We start from the raw sequence: 19,028 nt of genomic DNA, 5'->3' as shown, positions 1-19,028 counted from the left end.
ATCTTTAAATAAAATTGTCACAAAAAAAACTGAAAATTGCCTTAGTGACCTAGCCAAAAGTAGACTACATAAAAGGGTTCTACAGGTACTATGATATCATGTCCCCTTTGGTTACACCAACAATTTCTTTTACTAATTCTTTAAGTGCTGCTAGGGTTTTTGATCCTCATCATCTGCCTTTTTGTAGTTTGTCTGAGCTACTAAAATAAATCCTTGAAAGACAGAAAGGTCCTGAATGTAACAAAGGTGCTGCCTACATATGCATTTTGTCAAAACCCTGTGCCATTAAAAGTAACTTCGTTTTCCATCTGGTTTCCAGGACTCTACGACATGACACAAATAGTCTTAGGGACTCTAACCATGGTTAGTTCCTTGGTTGCAGACCAAGAAGTCCGAATCAATGGCTTTTTGTGTTATTACGCATATATTCTGGTTGCTGTATATATAACACAAAACACTATTTATGATTTTTCCAAACTGTGGAAAATGTTAAAGTTCTCCTGCATTTAAAAAGACCCCAAATTATATCTTTATACAACAATTCGAATTGCTGTGAAAGTTCAGTTTTCTCAGTCGCATACAATGTCAATCTGCCGAATAGCAGGCGGGGAATTTCGTTCAGGCCATCAAAAGCTGGTTTGTCTCTGGTGCCGATCCTGGATACGACCACAGTCAAAAGTTTGTTTTAAATTATAGCAGTCGAGATGAAACACTTAAAGTAGAAATGTGGGAACAAGCTTTTGAGAAACGTTTAAAGGGAAAGTGGTGACTTTAATGTGTCAGTCTGAAGCCCTGCCCACTGCAGCAGCTGTGATCCCAAAGAATGATAGATTCCATGAGGATCTGCCAGGCTGCAGCACACCCCTGTGGTACAGCCGTGGGCCAGATGGAGAGGTTAGTTCTGTCTGTGAAAAAGCCAGTGGTAGTTCACCAAGTATTCACTATATACACAGACTATACTCAGTGATAGTTTTATTACTCTAAAAGAGTCACCAAGATTTCAGGCTTTTAACTATATAACTATGAGAACAGTAAAAAATGAAATTTTAGTCAACCTAAAATGAAAATATCTTTGCTTATGTGAAAGTCACCATTGAACTCTGAAAGTAAAGCATCAACTCTGAAAGTAGTGACTGGCGTCAGCTGTAGAATTATTTTCTTTAGTTTTGGAGCTGTGACAGTGAATTTGCTTTAGATTTAAAAAAAATAAAATAAAATTAGGAATCTAAGTATGTCTAACTATGCAGTATAATTTGAGTATACTGTCCAAACTAAGATCTTTAATATTTTGTCCTTTAAAATCTCTGTGAAGGCGAAACCCCTAGGCAGATGAAATAATACAGTCAATGAACAAGCTAGGTGGTACCATATGAGAATTAAATTGGAGCTGGCCTGAGGAAAATGAATTAAAATACCAGTCAAGCTAAGCATCCTTCGTTTTATTAACAAATGATATAGTGTTAAATTACAGTATTTGGGCTGGCCCAACTGAACCCTTTTATCACTTCTAATTATAATCCTAAATGCTGTAGTCCCCTCTGTCTGTCAAAATCACAATCTTTTCTTAGTGAGTTAATGTTTTTAGTGCTCCTTTTGCAATTTTTGTTTTTTATTTTGATGTTTCATTTTTCAGAATTACTTAATGAATTATGAAACTAGTCCTGTTGCTTTTAACAACTTATTTTATTTATTATATTACTATATTTGTGTGGGTTAAACTAGCCATTTATTAACAATGATTGTTAACTAGTACTTGCTTTCTTAGTACATTCACTTATTCCAGGGGAGGTTTTCAACAGGTTGTGAACATGACAGCAATGAGAGTACTTGCAGGTGTCTTCTTTCTTTGATCCTCTCTCATGTGCTGGCACCATAATATGCTGCTACATATCAACCAAGCAGATGCTATACTTCAATGGTAGATGAGGTTGTTCCCCTCCTGTGTATGAAGTGCTTTGGTATCCTTGGGGATACTTACATTAGTACTGTTTTCCTCTTTACAGATAGCTGTGAAAATAATTACAGCCCAGTGGATTATACTCTGTGGTTGGGTTCATGTTCTAAAATTGGTTTTGTGATCCTAGCATGATCTGCCTGGTTGCTTGGTCTGACTTCAACAGGGGATGATGCTCTCAGCAACTGAATCATGAGCTACTGTGTACAGTTGCTTTGTTTCTGTACATTGTGTACATAGTAAGTTGGTTTCTGCACATATACATTTTAAATTTGTTTGCCATGGAAATGTGTTGCAAAATTCAGTCATCATTCATTGATTAATGTGATGATGAATCAAAATAACAAAAGGAGCGAAACTGTGTGAACATACATATTAACAATGCGATCAGACTAGGAAAAAAGTGCATCATTGGGATATATGTGTTTTATACTGACATTTCTGCATTATTGTAAACCTAACAGATGAACGAATTATGTCCAAATCTTTATAGACATGTGAAATAAAAGGCTTTGCATTCCAGCTTGTGATTAGAATTTGGCATAAGCATTTATCATTAGGTGTTCTAGACAAACCAGCTGTCTTGGCAGAGCAGTGCTGGTGTCCTGGAGATCTGGATTCCTGTCTCTCCTGGGTTTCACAGCAGCCATTTGTTGCAAACTACAGGTATTAAGGTGTGTTGTACAGTCCATGACATTCAGTTGGTATTGTCTCTGCGTCTCGGGGCAGAAAAGAAGAACATCATGCTGCCGTTTTTTTTTTTCCAACTTTTTATTTACTGGTTTGGCTGAATAAGACAGTAACTTGGTTGAGCAGATGACTGTGCGTGTTAATTAGGTAGCCTCTGGCTGTGCTACATGAGCACTGATGGAGAAAACGAGAGGGTGCCTTTGCAGTGCTTTTGAGAAACGGACACCTTCAGGAGAAGTTGACCGAAACGCCAAAATGTACAGTCGAAACATTCAGCGTAGCAAACTAAAGGAGGACTGAGGTAACCGTTGTAATAAAGCCCCAGGCTCACCAAAGAGCACCTGCCATATTCTAATTATTTCTTTATTGTACATCTTTTTTTTGCCACATAGTAAATTAAAACATGGTTTTCTTTTCCAAGGTTGGACAGGAAAGTGACGATCTGCTTTTTAAAAATGACTGCAAGAGGTTTTTTTATAATGAAAATCCCGGGGGGGGGAATGGAATAAGTTTTAGAATGTACTGGAATACATTTATTTTGTGTTGTGTGCTAATTCTGTAATTCTGTCGTTGTGTCTCCTTCTCATTGTTCTGCAAGCTCTGGCGGAGCTTCCCTTGCAGGCTGTTGTCCCTTCTGCCTTGCAGACGTGGTTCTTTTATTGCTGCATTCTGTAGCTGGCCCTGGGTTGGCCACTTTCTGATCCTGCTCTGGTTCTGTCAGCAGTGTGCCTCTTTAGTGACACATCTTGTGGGAGGATGCTGGTTGACAGTGGAAGTTAATGTGCTTACATCGGACTGGCAACAGTGCAACAGATACTGCAATCTAGTCTTGGGTTCAGTAATCATGATCACTTACCCTGTCTTGAGATGGAGTAAACTGGTTGTACGATCACTGCCATGGTTGGGAATTCTGCTGAGACATCTGTATCTGCAAGTTCTGTGGCTGCAGTTTAGTCTGTAATGCCTCTAGCTTCAATATAAGTGCTACCTTGTCCCTTTGCTGTCCGTATTCGGAGCGGAGTGGTGGCTCTGTGGCTAAGGATCTGCGCCTGTGGCTGGAAGGTTGCCAGTTCGAATCCCGCAGCCGGCAGAGGAATCCTACTCCGTTGGGGCCCTGAGCAAGGACCTTCACCCCAACTGCTCCAGGGGCGCTGTACAATGGCTGACCCTGCGCTCTGACCCCCAGCTTCTCTCTCCATGTCTGTGTGCCTGTGTCTCATAGAGAGCAAGGTGGGGTATGCGAAAAGACGAATTCCTAATGCAAGAAATTGTATAGGGCTAATAAAGTGATGTTATGTATTCACCCAAGGGCTGTAATATTGCTCATGAGTGACTGCAATGTCTTCCCAAAGCTGTAGCATGTACCGTCTCTCTATGTAAGTTCAGTTGTGTAGGGATCTCCACTCTGTTTGCTTTCTTTAATACTTGATTATTAATAAAAAGGGAATTAAAATTATGATGAGAATGTGAATTTCATTTTATGTGCCTTAAGTGAGATTTTTGAATTTCTTGAAAAAGTGCTCAGTAATGTTAAAGATACAAAATGTTGAAAAAACTGTTCTTCGGAAGGGCACTGTTCTGTAGTTCATGCAGTGTTGTGTTAGAGCATAAAAGCAAAATCAGCTGTCAGCGATCACTTTAAGTAATAGTATTAAAAATCTGCTTTTGATTCAACACAAATTAGTGTGGTAACCATCTGTACATGTTCTAAGTCTTTTGGGACTGCTGCAAAAAAAAATTGGTGAAACAAGAAAAGATAGAATATGACTGGCTGTCGTAAACTGAAAGTGATCTGTAGATTTCAGCGTTCACAGAGAAATATTTGTTTAGTTAAATGTCAGCAATAGAATTTTGTGATCTTTGGGATATATCTGTCACGTGTACAGTTTTTTTAATTCGTGAGGCTCTGTGGATGTTTCGACCCCAAGTGTCTAGGGGTAAAGGGGTGTAACATTTAGGATAATTCTTTTGGAAGCAGGGGGGTTTTGGTGAGGGACTAGGAAGCGTGATAACAAGGGTAAGGAACTAGAGTGGTGCCAAAGGAAAGAAAATAACAAACAAAAATGGAGCTGGCTAGGACAGTGAGGGAAAGCTAATCTGACTACAAAAGAAAACCCGAAACACACGGTCTTCGGCGTCTTCAACACCCTAGCTAACCTGCACTGACTACCCAAAACCATACAAGACAAACGGCACTCACCCGTACTAAACTAGTGTACTAATACAAAATCAACTAAGTGTGTAAGTGTACCCAACAACCTAAACTAACCTTATATACAAAAGTTCACACAAAAACACAAGTGAACCAGGAATACAAATAAGGGAAAACAAGAGTAATCAACAGGAGCAGGGTACAAAAGAACACAAAAGTTGAACATGTAACACTGGGGCAAGGTAATTGCAAAACAAGGATGAACACACAAACAAACGAAAGTACAAAGAAACTAACAAAAAAAACAACAAAACAACAAAGCCGAAGCTATACGAAACTACACACACACACAAAGCAAAACAAACCAACAAACGAAGCCGAAGCAATAACCAGAAGCGAAGTGAAGCGATAACCAAAACCAAACAGGACCGAAGTCAAACGAAAGGCCTTTTCTTCCTGAAAGCCTCCAAGTTATATAGTGAATAAAATGAGTTCTGATTGGCTGAGGGCTGATAGATGATGACATCATATTGAAACAGTGGTGTGATGGTTGGCCAATGGAGAAGGGAGAACAATCAAGGGTCAGCAGTGTGGACATAACAGAAAAAACACACACAGAACACACACTGGGACGTAACAGTGGAGTTTAATAGAAGTATTAACAGAAGGCGAGAAGAGGTGGCTGGGTCACTGAGCCACCACTTGAGCAATCCTGGTCACAGTAGGCTAGTGACATAACCCAGACACAAGCCCATAATTGTTGAGTTCGGCCTGTGCTCAGTTTACAGGTTGAGCCAGAGGTTAATACAGTGCTGCATTAGCAATGCCAGTTAACTTTTATTGTTTGAAATGTGTTAGCGAACACATGGCGCTTGATAATGGAATAGGAGTATGACTAGGCACCCAGTTTTATCACAAGTAAGCCACAATGCAATGCAAAAGTCAGGAAAAACCTTGAAAAATTGTATTTTCATGATGTGTCAAGATGGAATATGAAAACCAGGGAGAAATGTGTTGTATTGCCAGCAACTGTCACCCAGTCTGTAGCAAAATTCTGATGTGAGCTCCCCGATTGGTGTGTCACACCGGTGTCTTCCTATCTGACTGCCAACTGTACCCTGCAAGTAATTAAAATGCAAAAACATCTCTGGAGCTTCTGGGGTAGAAAATTAAACAGTACTTTACACTAGATAACACCCTGTCTAGCAGTACTGGCAGGCGTGTGCAGTTTTATTTAGCTGTCAGTGTTTTGAACCCAAGCCTTATTTAATGACTGGACAGGGAAGGCTCACTTCTGGATTCCATACCTCAATCTATAGGACATTCTGTGAAAGACATAGGTGGATGTCATGTTTATGGTTTGCAGGTGCCTCTGTGACTGACGTTCTGCATTAACTAAAGTATATTCCAACAAATAAACTTGAACCCCTTTAAGATGCATACATTTCCAATTCGCTACATTAACCTTCTTTGTTTTTTTCACAACTGAATCTTCTGCCACTGAACTTAAATACTGGGCAGATGTTAATGTATTTTTGTTACCATCTGTATCATATTTGTGACCATGTTCAGTATAAAAACAATTAAGGATCATCTTTCTGAGAGTACTTAAGCCAATTTCCTTCATAGTTTTAATAACTTGCATGCATTTTGTACAATTTGCACCTGTTCTGAAATAGCATCTGCAGAATTTTATATAGTTTTAAAAATTAGACTTTACTTACATAAACACTAAACAGTAACATAAACCCATTATTTTCCTTAAGAGAGTGAGATGAAAATACAGGTTCTCACTACTATGCCTCTTTTCAAACCTTGTTATTAATGTAGAAAATGGTCTTACTGTTAAAGTAAAATGTTGAAATCGAATACAAATTCACAAATGAAATACCTAGTTCTAATCTAATCAGTTCAGTACGTGTTTACAGCTGCCGTTATAATGTCCTTTCTCTCCCAACCCACAGTGATTTGGAATACGACTTACTTGATGATGATTGGCTAACGGCCAAAAAGGTAAGGCTCACTTTCTCATGCTCATAGTTTTTACCCGTCACTGATGGTGTCTGAAATATACATATAAAAATATCTAGCATACTATACTGATTAAATTAAAATGTTGATTTTTTTGGAGACAAATTACTTTTGCTCCTTTTGTTCATAGAATAAGTATGTAGTAGACGTTTTACATTACCTCATATTATGAGTTTCAGCACTCTGTGTATCAATTAGGAACAATTTCCATACAAATGCCATACATTAATAGTTGTGGGGCATTAGTGAACCATTCAGGGCTGACATTAATAAGTAGGCATTCATAAATATATAGTCCATTTTTTATTCTTTTGGTGTCAGTCCTGAGATCTGGTGGCTATCTTCCATACCAGAAAAAATAACTTTCTTCTTCTCTTTACTGTTAGATTCACATATGCAAATAAATGCAAAACTAATCTGTATTCTATTTTGGTTGATGTTTCAATTATTTTCTGGCAACTCAATTATCTTTCTGGTTTTGATTTGTTTTAGAATCCTTCTGATATGTCAGACGAAGAGCTGAATGATGACTTGCTACAGAGTGATGAAGAAGATCAAAATATTGGGTATAGTAGTCATTTTCAGCGAGTACTGGGAGTGAGGTGGTATTGTGCAACATATCTAGTTATATTTTATGATCGCTTTATGTCACATATACTCAAAAGCACTTTATTAAATTAGATTCCTTACAGGTGTGTAGATCAGTACGGGGTACACCCTCAGTGTATTTGTGATGGAGAAAATCGGAAGCAGCTTTCATCTGTTACCACCAAAAGAGTGTTTTGTGCAGATATAAAAAGTTTTAGCTGGTGCACTGTTCTCTGAGGAAGAGTGAAAATTGTTTTGAACAACTCTTTACCAACAGCACAGGTAAATTATGAAAAACACCTATGGAGCTGGAAACCTCTGAGGTTATAGTAACTTCCTCCTCTCAAGTTTGATCAGCTCTGCTTAAAATGTATCAAAGTATTTGAGCAGCAATTTCAATTTACAGTCCTTGTATATTTGAGTATTCTGCCTCATTCCTTCTGTGTGCAGTGCAATGTTCTGCACATTTCTGTATGGTTGTAATCTTCATGTGCCGAGTAAGATACCAGTTATCTGTGCAAAACATGACCTGCATTCCTTTAGCATTGTAACATAGGAAATTGAAAAGAAAGGGCCAAAATTAAAAGTGTACTCTTCGTATCATGCAGTGCCCAAGGAATGACCGTAAGCCTCAACACTACAGCTACTCTGGTTTCTTCGTTCGACCTTAACGAGCAGTCCTTGGAAGATGCAGACTACACAGACGGCAACGAAAATTTGGAAGCTGAGGACTACGAAGGTGGAGAGGGGGTGGAGGGTTATTCACAAGAAGAGTATGCAGAACAGTATGAAGCCACTGATGCCGAGCTGGCAGAGGACCAAATAGAATACACAGGAGAGCAGGCTGAGGAAGAAATTTACAACGGTGAAGTGTTAGACATTGAAATCAATGACCCACTAGATGATGAATTTCAAGTAAGTCCTCTCTATTGTATCTCAAAAGATAACATTGCTTTCCTCCCTTGGTTTAGGGCTGATTTGAAATCTATTTCCGTCCCATGGGAGGGGGGGAAATTAGATCTATTATCACTCTCTGCCAGTTTATTTATCTGCTCTCTGACAAAGTTTGTGTTGACAGCTTGTTTGGCGGTAGGTAATACTCTTCTGTCGGCTCTGAGCCGGTGTGGAATTGTGACCTTGAGGGCTGTATCCTTGTGGAAAAAAAGCTGCTTTGTGTGGTGGAGATATGCTGCCAATTGTCAGAGGTGGTTAATGCAAAGCTTTTATCTGGGCTTTAGACAAGATCTGATAAAGTGCCGCATAGGTGAAAAGATTATTGACCTCTTTAAAGACACCTATAAGGTTTAACTATGGTTGAAATGATTGATGCTCTTCTCCATTTTTTATAACCTCATAACAAGCTGAATAAAGAGATTAACCCATAGATGCTGAAGGGATATCTGGCATGGTCCATTTATCATTATTTACAAAGAAATAATGCCAAGACTCCTTTTTGACAAAGATGTATGGCTCTCTTTGCTATTTAAAGATAAGCATTTGACCTTTTCACCAGCAATACACAACACTACTTAAAAGTAATTTTGAAAAGTATCTGTTGTGTGTTATATCTCTGTTTACAAGGGCACTGAACTGCTCAGGCTTAACATTTCTGTTTGCTGGTATTTGGAGGTAATATCTGGAACAGTTTAAGGGATTAAGTCATTTTCCTAGGGGGGAACTGTCCATCTACTGCGGTGGTGTTAATGAGTATTTGTCTTTAATAATGCAGTATTAGCAAGTTAATTACTCTGGATAGCACCTTGCTCTATCCTGACGCTCTCTAGACTAACCTTGCAATTTAAAAATTTGATCTTTTTATAAATTAAATAAAGTTTGAAGTTTACATTTCTTTGAAAGTACATTTCTTTTTCCATTTAGTGTTTAGGAACTGTAATGAGGAACATGGTTCCTTAGCTTGGAAATTAAAGTAGTTTTTCATGCAGCTAATAATATTGCCTTAATCCATTGATGTGGCAATAAGGTATTATTTCACTGTGTACAACATTCTTGGCAATGAGTCCCATACAAAATCAGGAACATGGACAGCAAAGTTGGTAGGTGATATTTTCAACATCACTGAACTAGAGTGTTTATCTTGTATTTTTGTATATCGTGTCAAATATTTACATCTCATTGAATTTCAAATACTGCAAAGAATAATAATGAGGCTGGCTGCTACTGTTATGGTAATTTATGGCTCACTTAGCCCCTTTACATGTTTCTTCATGCATTTGAAGCTGTTTGTGAAAAACCTTGTTTTTGCCTCCATAATTAAACTTTAAATATGTTTAAATATTTAACATATATAATCTACAATATAGCTTGTTGAAGAAAGGATATGATAAAAATGCACTTCAAAATACCTTATGAGAAGTCTTTTTTTTCTGAATGGATTTTGTTTTTGATGTTATCAGTAATATTTTACTCTTTGAAATTCATACTACTAACTGCACACTTTACAGAAACCTGTGTGAAACGCGTGAGGAGGATTTAACTTGGGGGAAATGCTAAAAAAGGATTAGGTCAGTGTGCTGTCTGTAAAACAGTTGCGTGTTGTGTGTGTTTGTATCTGAAGGATGATGAGTACTCCCAGGATTACCACAGTCAACAAACTGTGCTGCAGGTTCAGGTGGACACGCCGAACGAAGCTGAGGATGAGCAAGCCACCGCAAGCACACAGGCCGTTGATCCAGAAGAGGTAAGAGATCAGAACTGCGAGCAGCTAAAAATCGATGATCTTCTCTCACCAAAGCTGCTTTGACATATAGGTATTACCATTTATACAGTAACCCTTAGTGTCGCCTGACCTGATACTTTCTGTTGAATCTGAAATTATTCAGGTTTGTTTTAATAAGTCTTAATGGCTACAAGAAGCGTGTCGTTTCCCTGAATCTCTGTTATGTGTAACTAATATTTGGAGTTATTGTAGTGCTTAACACATAAAATAGCCATGTTTCTGTATGGTCATTTTTTTCTTTAGATTTACAATGACTGGGTTATGCGATGAGGAACCAAGTGCCGGTATAAATTTGTATTTGAAAGGCATAAGTAGGAAAGCTGGGAATAGCAATTGGGTAATCATATCACAGAGTGCTGTTCTTTAAAGATATTTCCCAGCTTTGGAAATCATTTTTATCAGACTCATGTATTGATATTAATATAAGCAGCAAATGTAGGAAGCCAATTCATTTGTGATTGTCATTAGAGTGTTATTAATCTAATTTGGTGGAGAAGAGTAGTAGACTGTAAATTATCGCCATTCAGATATTAATACCTTTTCCGTGTTTGATTTATCCTTAGCATTGATGGGAATGACATAGATGGCCAACTTTAGATTTTTTTAAAAATAATTCCCTTTGCATGAGCTAATCAGTAAGTGGATGCTCTTAAATAGCACAAGCTGTTATGAGCTGTATACTGATGTTGTAGCTTTTTGTCACAGTCGTGTGTAGGTCAATCTGGAGCTGTTCCCAACTGCTGCTTCTGAAAATTCAACAGTGTCTAGTTTAAACATCTTAAGTGGACTAATTCCAGTAAGGGTATCTTCGTGTAAAACAAGCAGAATGAATTTAGTTCTGAAGCATTTTGAGCTCCATTTAATTGCAGCATTTAAAATATAGTTTGAAATTAAAAGAAAATTTAGCGATTAAAATATTAACTGTTTGCTCCGTCTTGATTATGGTTTTATACTGCCTAACCTACACATAAACACTGATGCCAGCCATAGCCTTAGTGGAGTACTTGGTGCTTTTTATATAATTCTAAATGTTTTCAAGCCTAATGAACACATAAAAAATGACCTGAACTGCCAGGCTTGTTTTCTAGTCAAGCATTCAGAGCTTTGCTGACCTACTTTGTCTTTGCCTGTCTGTGACTGTGAGCTGCATTGTCTGTGTCAGGACCCAGGAGAGAAGGCAAGGCAGAAGATAGCTTCTTTAGCTTAGTATGACTGCAGAAGAGTATAGGATTTGGTGATGTCCAGAAAAATGTTATCTCTCAATTTGTAGAATTAGGAAGAAGTTGTAAGTCAACTAAAATGTTATAGTCAAATATAACTGGTAAAGAAACATACTGCACATCTTCATGTGGAGAAATACATCATAAACTGGTTGCTGAAAGACCATATGCTTTTCAAGCTGCAATGTTAATGTTTTCTTGCACTAGTTCCCTAACTTGTTTAAACTGTAAATTTGTTAAGGTGTGCCTTGAACTTTTTTGGAGTTAAGTGAATGTAACCATTAAAAAGTACTGAAGACTTCGTTGAGTCTTGTTCCCGTGTATTTAAGACCATTCAAAATTGAAACATATGTTTCATGGATAAGATTACTTTAAAAAGAGGTGGGAGAACTTGTAGTCCTCCTGGGTAATGAAAATCAGATGGGTGAAACATGTTCCCCTTTAACATTTCTTCACAGTCATGATACAGTCTAGAATTCTTCTGTGTGGTGCGTGGTGGCCAGGTGAAATTTAAGTCATCCAAGATGATTTATGTGATTTTAATTCACCACAAAAGTCAGTTAGTGCCCTTTTGCTTTCTGAAATCATTTCGGCAAGTGGTCAGAATGTACTTATGCCATTATTTGTTTCTCTTTAGTCAATATGGTGGGTTTCTGTTCGTAGGTGTCAGATACTTTTAGTCCTTATTATTTATCTTAATGTGTCAAACTTATTTTGAATCTTAACATACAATTACTCTCAGATGGAGAATGAAACTGAGCAGGAAGAGCAGCTCAGGGAAGAGTCCGATGAGGAGGAGGAGGAGGATGAAGAGTCAGGTCGACAGCGTTTTAAAACTGAACGAAAGGACGTCACCGTAATACGCCTGTCCGATGCAGCGAGTAAACGAAGAAACATTCCAGAAACCTTAGGTACGTTTGTATGCATCTTATAACCTGAATGGTGGGTAGTGTCTTGACTTGTCTTCTGAAAACAGTAGGGTTTAGACATGGCTATCCCCATATGACATAAGGAAACAGTTACATTTTAAGATTATGTCTCTGTCAACTAGAATTCTCTCTTTATACATTTGTCAGTATTACATTTTTTTACTCGCTCTAAAAATATTTTTAAGGTAATAGGTTATGTTAAAGCATTATTTGCTTACAGTGATTCAGTGTTTTTTTACGTTTGTTACAGCTCTTCATTAAGTATTTAACAGCTACATATCATTTAAGTTATTTTGTATACCTAAGAACCTCTTCAGTTCATTCTGAATAGAAGGAATTATCCAGTTTAAAAAAAAAAAGGCGACTCAAGTTCAACATCTCCCAAGTGTGAAATCTTGAAATAGCTGAAGAAAAACATTTAACAAGCCAATTGACATTTCAGCTAAAGTTACAAATGCAATTTCCATTTTGTCACATTTTGGTGACCTTATGTGACAGCTTATTTCTATTGGAAGAAAGCACTTCTTACTTACTGATTAAAGATGTCGTCTGAAACCATTCTGTTACTGAGGATAGTAAAATTAATCTCGACATTTAGTGCCGGGAAAATAATTGCTGATTCACAGTATTAACAACGCGTGAGGAGAAGTGCTTGATGACATGGTTAGAATATAAAAGGCTGCTTTATTTCCCTAACATTATTTTTTTCAAAGATATTATTGTCACTGAAAAACTGTGCTTTTGATATAAATATTGATGGGTGATGAGCTTTATGATTTTATCTTCTCCTTTGGAAAAAAATCTTGTTGAGTTGAGAGATGGGGAAAAGATAATCCAGGCACAGCGTGTACGCCACCTACAGGCAGACCAAGGAGTTGCATTTACCCCATTTCATTTTCAATTATCTCATGAAACAGTTCTGAAAAAGAAATTAAAATGGGCCTTGTCACTGCTGGTTCTGGTTGTAGAGCTTTCAGAAGAAGCAAAAGCAGCCCTCTTAGAGTTTGAGGAGAAGGAGCGCCAGCGGAAGATGGGCCGTTTCGGGGGCCGGGGCAGGGTGCGAGGGAGAGGAAGAGGAAGAGGAGGGAACTTTTCCGGTTTCGGACTGGGAGACTTCAGGAATGATTGTCCGGATAAAGGAAGAATGAATGAACAAAGACCTCCGCTCCTGCACATGCCACTGGCTATGCAGGTGAGGAAGGGCAGTGAGGTACTGGTTTATGACAGTTTCCTGCATGTCAGCTTCATTTAAATTTGTCTACATGGGTTTGTATACATGCGGGGGGGACATACACAAGGTTCTCTATAACAGGCAGATTGGTCATTGTCTTAAAATTGCACATAATCTGAATGATTATGTGCTTACTCGTATTTACATTTTTAAATACAGTACACTTCTCTACTGTCAGTGGCCTGAAGCATTCTATGCCCAGACTATCGTGGGATCTGTTTAGAAGAGGATGTATATTTCACTCATGGTGTTTTGCATTGTATTAAATAATTTAGTTGAGAAAATGAAACTTTCCCAAAATGCTTAAAACCCCTTAGTTGTCTGCAACAGTTGTTCTAGGCATTAAACCTGCATTTATCTTGTTTATTTGCTAAAATACTTTGTCTAGTTTCTGTTTGTTTGTCTAAGTGAAAAGTATGATTTTGAGAATATAAAGAGGTCTGTTTGTTCCTCCAGGAAATGTTTTCAGATTATTTTTTAAAGTGGAATTTAAAAAGGTTACATTTTGAATAGCAATGTTGCCCTTTACAAGCTGTATATAAATCAGCAGTGTATCTTGAGATATGTACCTTTGTTAAAATGTGAAAGAATTTAATATTTTGCCATTTAATAACCAAGGCAGAAACCACTAAGGTAATCTTTTGTGATATTTACCTTTAATATTAGCTGCGGTATGACTGCAGAATTGGAATGTTTGCTACCCTTTGTGAATATGTATGTTTATCTGTTGGCTTTTGTCCTTCTTTTGGCATGTCCTTTTGGAACAGTAGTGTTCGTTTGCTTTTGAAAAAGTCAATTAAACAAGTTCTTTGGCCCTCTTATCCATGTTGATATATGGATTATACTAAATAACTTGGCAGTAGTCCATTCAGAAAGCATTACATGAAATTAAATTTGTACTTTGCCCAGGATTTAGTTTCTTGTGCCATTTTTTATTATTAAATATCTATTGGAGCATATAATCCGTTCGTTTAGACTGTTCATGCACTCAAGCAATGCCTTTTGAAGAGAATTTTTGCAAACTGACAGGGAAAGCCATTTCAGAGGTATACTGTTAACAAAAGAAGAGATTATTGCTCTCACAGTGACTGTCCAATAGCATATTTGAAAAGTGCACCCAGTAAAATACTTAATGTACTCTTGAGTCTAATACTTCAGAAAAAATGGCTTAAAGATCTTGTGAAGTGGTTTCAATATAATAATACCACAAAGTAGTCTTATTTAATAACTTAAACCATACCTGTATTTCAGAAAATATTTTGTAAAGGAAGTTTTTAAATTCCTGACAAATCCACAAAATGCTGAGTCAGGTTTGTGGCTTTAACAGGTCAATTGAAGATCAAATAAAGTTAATCAGAAGTATTTAATTTTACTTTGAATGATTGAATCTGAAAAAGAGCATCACCTTTTCCTGTGCGGCGTGTTTTAGAGAAATGGTCATGTGAACTGCAGTGCAAAACATTTTTTCTTCTTTGACATGAAATATTCTGGGGTTTGTTGCTTTATTGTGTTGTGGTTGGTTGTGGTTAGGATTTTCAGGTAAGTATAATAGTGTTTTACCAAAATAGATTCAACTTTAGTGCAGACTAATTGTCACTTTGTTGTTGTTGTTGTTGACCAACAATGAAATGTAATGAAACATTGCTTTTGAAATACAAACCGCACACTCGGAAGTTTAAGTATACTGTGCTTTTTCCTTAAGTTCTTTTGTTTTAGCCAATGAGTAGTTTGGCAAGGAATCACCTTGATGGCAGATGTTAGTTGGCCATTATAATGAATTGGCAGGGCATTATATAAAACAAATTAGTATGCAGTAGGTTGCCCTCCTTGTCTTGTCTTCTTTACCTAACAGTATTTACGGTCTTTGAGACAAGCTGACACTGGCTGTCGATGAGTCATGGACATTATTAACTGCTCTTTTCATGTGCCCTCTTGTGCACTGTGTATGGGCCTCATCTGGAGTCTAATATTAATGCACACAGACAGCGAAGAAAAAAGTCATTTCCAGGTTAAACCAAAGCTGGCCCTTCTTAAATTAAGAACTGTTTTTTTCCTTGCAGTCATACAGTAAGTGTATTTGTCTGTTGTGCCGAAGAATGCCTTTTACTGTTATTGTATGCATATATATGTGCTTAAAATGTGAGATTCCTATTTTCAGATCAAGTCTCTAAAAGTATGTATTGCAGGGCTTGATTTTTGTTTGTGTATTGGTGATGGAAATCCCACTGATTGTGTATAGCAAATTTTGATGTTTAAGTAACTTGGAAAACAAGTACTGAAATAATCTTCGCTTATTCAATGTATAATCTAATGGAATGTTTAAGTTTTTAGAGCCCGTGCACTTAAAATTTCAGACGTTTATGGTGCCAGTTGGTAGAAAGTTCAGATCCTGTGGCTTAAACAGCATTGTATAAACTTTTTAGATTTTGTGTCCATTCCTGAACATGTATTTTTATTTGCCTCCTGATAGTATTATCCCCCCTACCTCACCTTTGAAAGAATATCCACCTTTTAAAATGGCACATGGCACAGTTAAAAACTCAGAATCTGAAGGGTTACCATCATGAGTTGGTATCAATCAAGTAGTTTGTTTAACTAGAGACAAATAGTGTCTAAGATTTAGTGGGCAAGAAAGTCCTGTTCAGCCCAGGACTAGAAATATTAGAAATCACTGTGTTAACAGGAGGCTTCAGACAGTTCTATGAAAATTGACCAGGTTTATTAAGACTTGCACACCTCTTGAGGTGTGTTGGAGGATATGGGAGACAGCAGGATTAAGGGGCAAGGGGATGGGATAAAGAGAACAACAAGAACAGGAGAGTGAGGAAAAGGGTGGTTGTAGAGATGGAAAAGAGGGTGACTGGTTCCAGTGGAAGTGTGGAAGGCAGTGATCTGTAAATGAAGGAAAAGGTTGAGAAGTCATTGGTCATGGAGTGATATATAGTGATATAGTAATATTTTTGCTTTCTGATGTCTTGCTGGCGTGAGAGTCTATGAAACACTTTGAAAGGATTTGGGAAGGATCACCGTAAGCATGGCTGGGAGAGGCTATATGAGGTCACTGTCATCATGTTTAATCCTCACCGCTCTAACGTGTTCTCAGAAACAGAAAATGTAAAAGCAAACTGTCTGTTTTATGGTCCCTTGAGTGTCATATTTGCATAGAATCATGGATGGCTGTTATGCATCATGTTTCAAATCTCTGGTTCAGCAACTAATTTGGCAAATCCGTACATGGTTTGAGCGGAACACAACAAGATAACTTTTAAACTCGTTTTACAAACTTTAAACTTCAGTTCCAGTCAACAACAAGGTGCCGTGTTTTGGGACAGTCAAAAAACAATGCCCAGAAAAAAGTGTGGGATCTCTGTGCCTTCAGTGGGAAATCTTTTCTATAGTTTGTATAAAATTACTCGGCATTTTGACGCAAGACCCTTTATATTCGCAGTGTATTTACTCGTGTTCATATTGGATTGCTAAATAATTGTAATATTAGTATGAAAGGTTTTGAAACTTGATTTCAGATTTCTGTTTTTCAATTGAATTGATGTAATCCTGCCTTCCTGCCAACTTTCCAAGCAGACCCCTGGGGTACGGGCCACAGTTTTCTGGTCTAGCCTATAGATTTGCAACACAGTGATTTTTATTTGCCTGTTTTTCGAGTGTTTACAAAGCCATTCCCTATTTCTTCTTTTTTTTTTTATGTAGCAGCAGCAGTCTAGGGTGCCTCCCCAGCAGCAGCAGCAGCAGCTGCCGCCGCCGCCGCCCCAGCGGAGTCATTTCCAGGAGCCAGGTCCACAGCGGGTCTCAGCCCCTCAGCCTCTCCTCCCTCCCCACCAGCCTCATCGCTCCTCCCCGCCTCAGGGGACACCCATTCGCCCGCAGATCGAGGGGCCGAGATTGACCAGCCCTCCCCTGCCTGCTCATTCTCCGCAGCAGCCCAAGAACATTCACATCAACCCACACTTCAGGGGACCGGTTTCCTCTCACGTGCAAGGTTTCCATTGTTTTTGTACCAGATTTTTATCTGACCGTGTGTTTAACGCGCGGTGATGAAATTCAGATGATCTCCTTGAAGTTGCATCAGGTCCAAATAAGTAACTCCTCTTTTTCATTTCCCTGTATGACCTTTTATTCTAAGTTTCGGCTTTCACAGTAAATTGTTGTTACCAATAGGTCAAATAAATATTATATCGTGTCTCATGAGAGCCAGTGAACATTAGAATTCAGTAGCAACAAGCATAAGTCTTAAACAACAGAGACCTTTTGATTCCTTTATTTCAACCAGTTGAGTGAATTGACAGCAGATTTTCATTTGCAATGACAACCTGGAGGCTTGTTTATACAGCAGAGCATTTACTGGAGTATTTTGAGTGAAGTCCCTTGCTCATGGGTATAAGAGTAGAATCCCACCTGAGATTTTAACTCTTGAGAGCCCTAATCACTGCTTCACACGCCTTGAAGCAAAGCAGACATCTCTCTATGGCTGGTCTAGTCTGCCTTCTTAAGAGACCCTAGCTTACCAAATGCAGGAATTGCTGAAAGAACTGGTGCCCAGGTGAAATTGAACTGTACTCTTTTCTGTGAGCTTGTTACTGGCTTGGAGGTGCATTTGGGTGTCCTGTTGAGGTCGAAATGAAAATGCATCTCTCTGAGAGATGAGTGGGTGGTCCCTTTAGGGCAGGGAGAGGGGCACTGCCTCGTTATGGATGGTGAGAACATTATGCCTCGAGTCATGATTAATGGTTTTATTTTATTTTTTTTGTTTTTGCAGTGGGGGGGGGGGGGTAATCTTTTTTTTTGCCTTTTTCTTACATGCATGAATTTATAACTAAATCCAGGATAAGTTACATTTAGTAAAATCACTGTTCATGTTTTAATAAACAAATCCTGCATTTAATCATAGCTTAATTGATCTACACATTTAGCATTTACAATATACATTTTCTTTGTAACTGCAGATACCCATCAAGTTAATTTGAAAACATATACTCAGATATAATTGAAATCTGAGCTGGTGTTTCTGGTTAAATGGATAAGTAACCTTCTTTTGCACTTTTGCATTAAACTGAACAATTTATGTGAAGTGAAACTTAAGATCCCCGTGTGTATAAAACCCTTTCCCAGAAAGGTATCTAATGGGCTGTTTCGTCTCATTGCAGTGCCCTTGATGCCTGCGCAAAACCAGCCCAGGCCTGCTGTGGTTCCCCAGAGATTCCCGGTGAGTAGCAGCTGCTTCGTTTTCTACAATGATATGGATTGCATGTGTCTTTGTAGAGAAATATTATTATAGCAATTAATTGACTGCCCTGGCTAAATACTGTTTGAGAATCTGTAAACATTGATATGCGCCTGCACAACTGGAAATGTTTGATATGAGCTTTAGGCGCTGATGGGTTTTGGTTGGCTTAGGTATTGCTGCTTGGATCTAAAGTCATGGGCTGGCACATAAAGCAACCTAAAAAGTCAACCATGGAGAACAAAGAAATACGGGCA

General features: G+C 38.1%; 1 protein-coding gene across 2 annotated transcripts in view; it reads left to right on the top strand.

Annotated features, from left to right (window-relative positions):
• rbm33a (RNA binding motif protein 33a) overlaps positions 1-19,028 on the top strand; it is a 63,005-nt gene that overhangs the window by 8,731 nt on the left and 35,246 nt on the right. For both annotated transcript variants that reach the window (XM_088918927.1, XM_088918926.1), the window contains exons 3-10: positions 6,761-6,809; positions 7,320-7,393; positions 8,024-8,330; positions 9,991-10,113; positions 12,115-12,283; positions 13,270-13,493; positions 17,241-17,529; positions 18,695-18,753. In XM_088918927.1, coding sequence (XP_088775053.1) covers positions 6,761-6,809; positions 7,320-7,393; positions 8,024-8,330; positions 9,991-10,113; positions 12,115-12,283; positions 13,270-13,493; positions 17,241-17,529; positions 18,695-18,753 — 1,294 coding nt within the window. The remainder of the gene's footprint in view (positions 1-6,760; positions 6,810-7,319; positions 7,394-8,023; positions 8,331-9,990; positions 10,114-12,114; positions 12,284-13,269; positions 13,494-17,240; positions 17,530-18,694; positions 18,754-19,028) is intronic.

The sequence above is a fragment of the Atractosteus spatula genome, chromosome 6, assembly GCF_055471065.1.
Source record: "Atractosteus spatula isolate fAtrSpa1 chromosome 6, fAtrSpa1.hap1, whole genome shotgun sequence".
Taxonomy (NCBI): domain Eukaryota; kingdom Metazoa; phylum Chordata; class Actinopteri; order Semionotiformes; family Lepisosteidae; genus Atractosteus; species Atractosteus spatula.
This window is presented reverse-complemented; position numbering and strand designations above follow the sequence as displayed.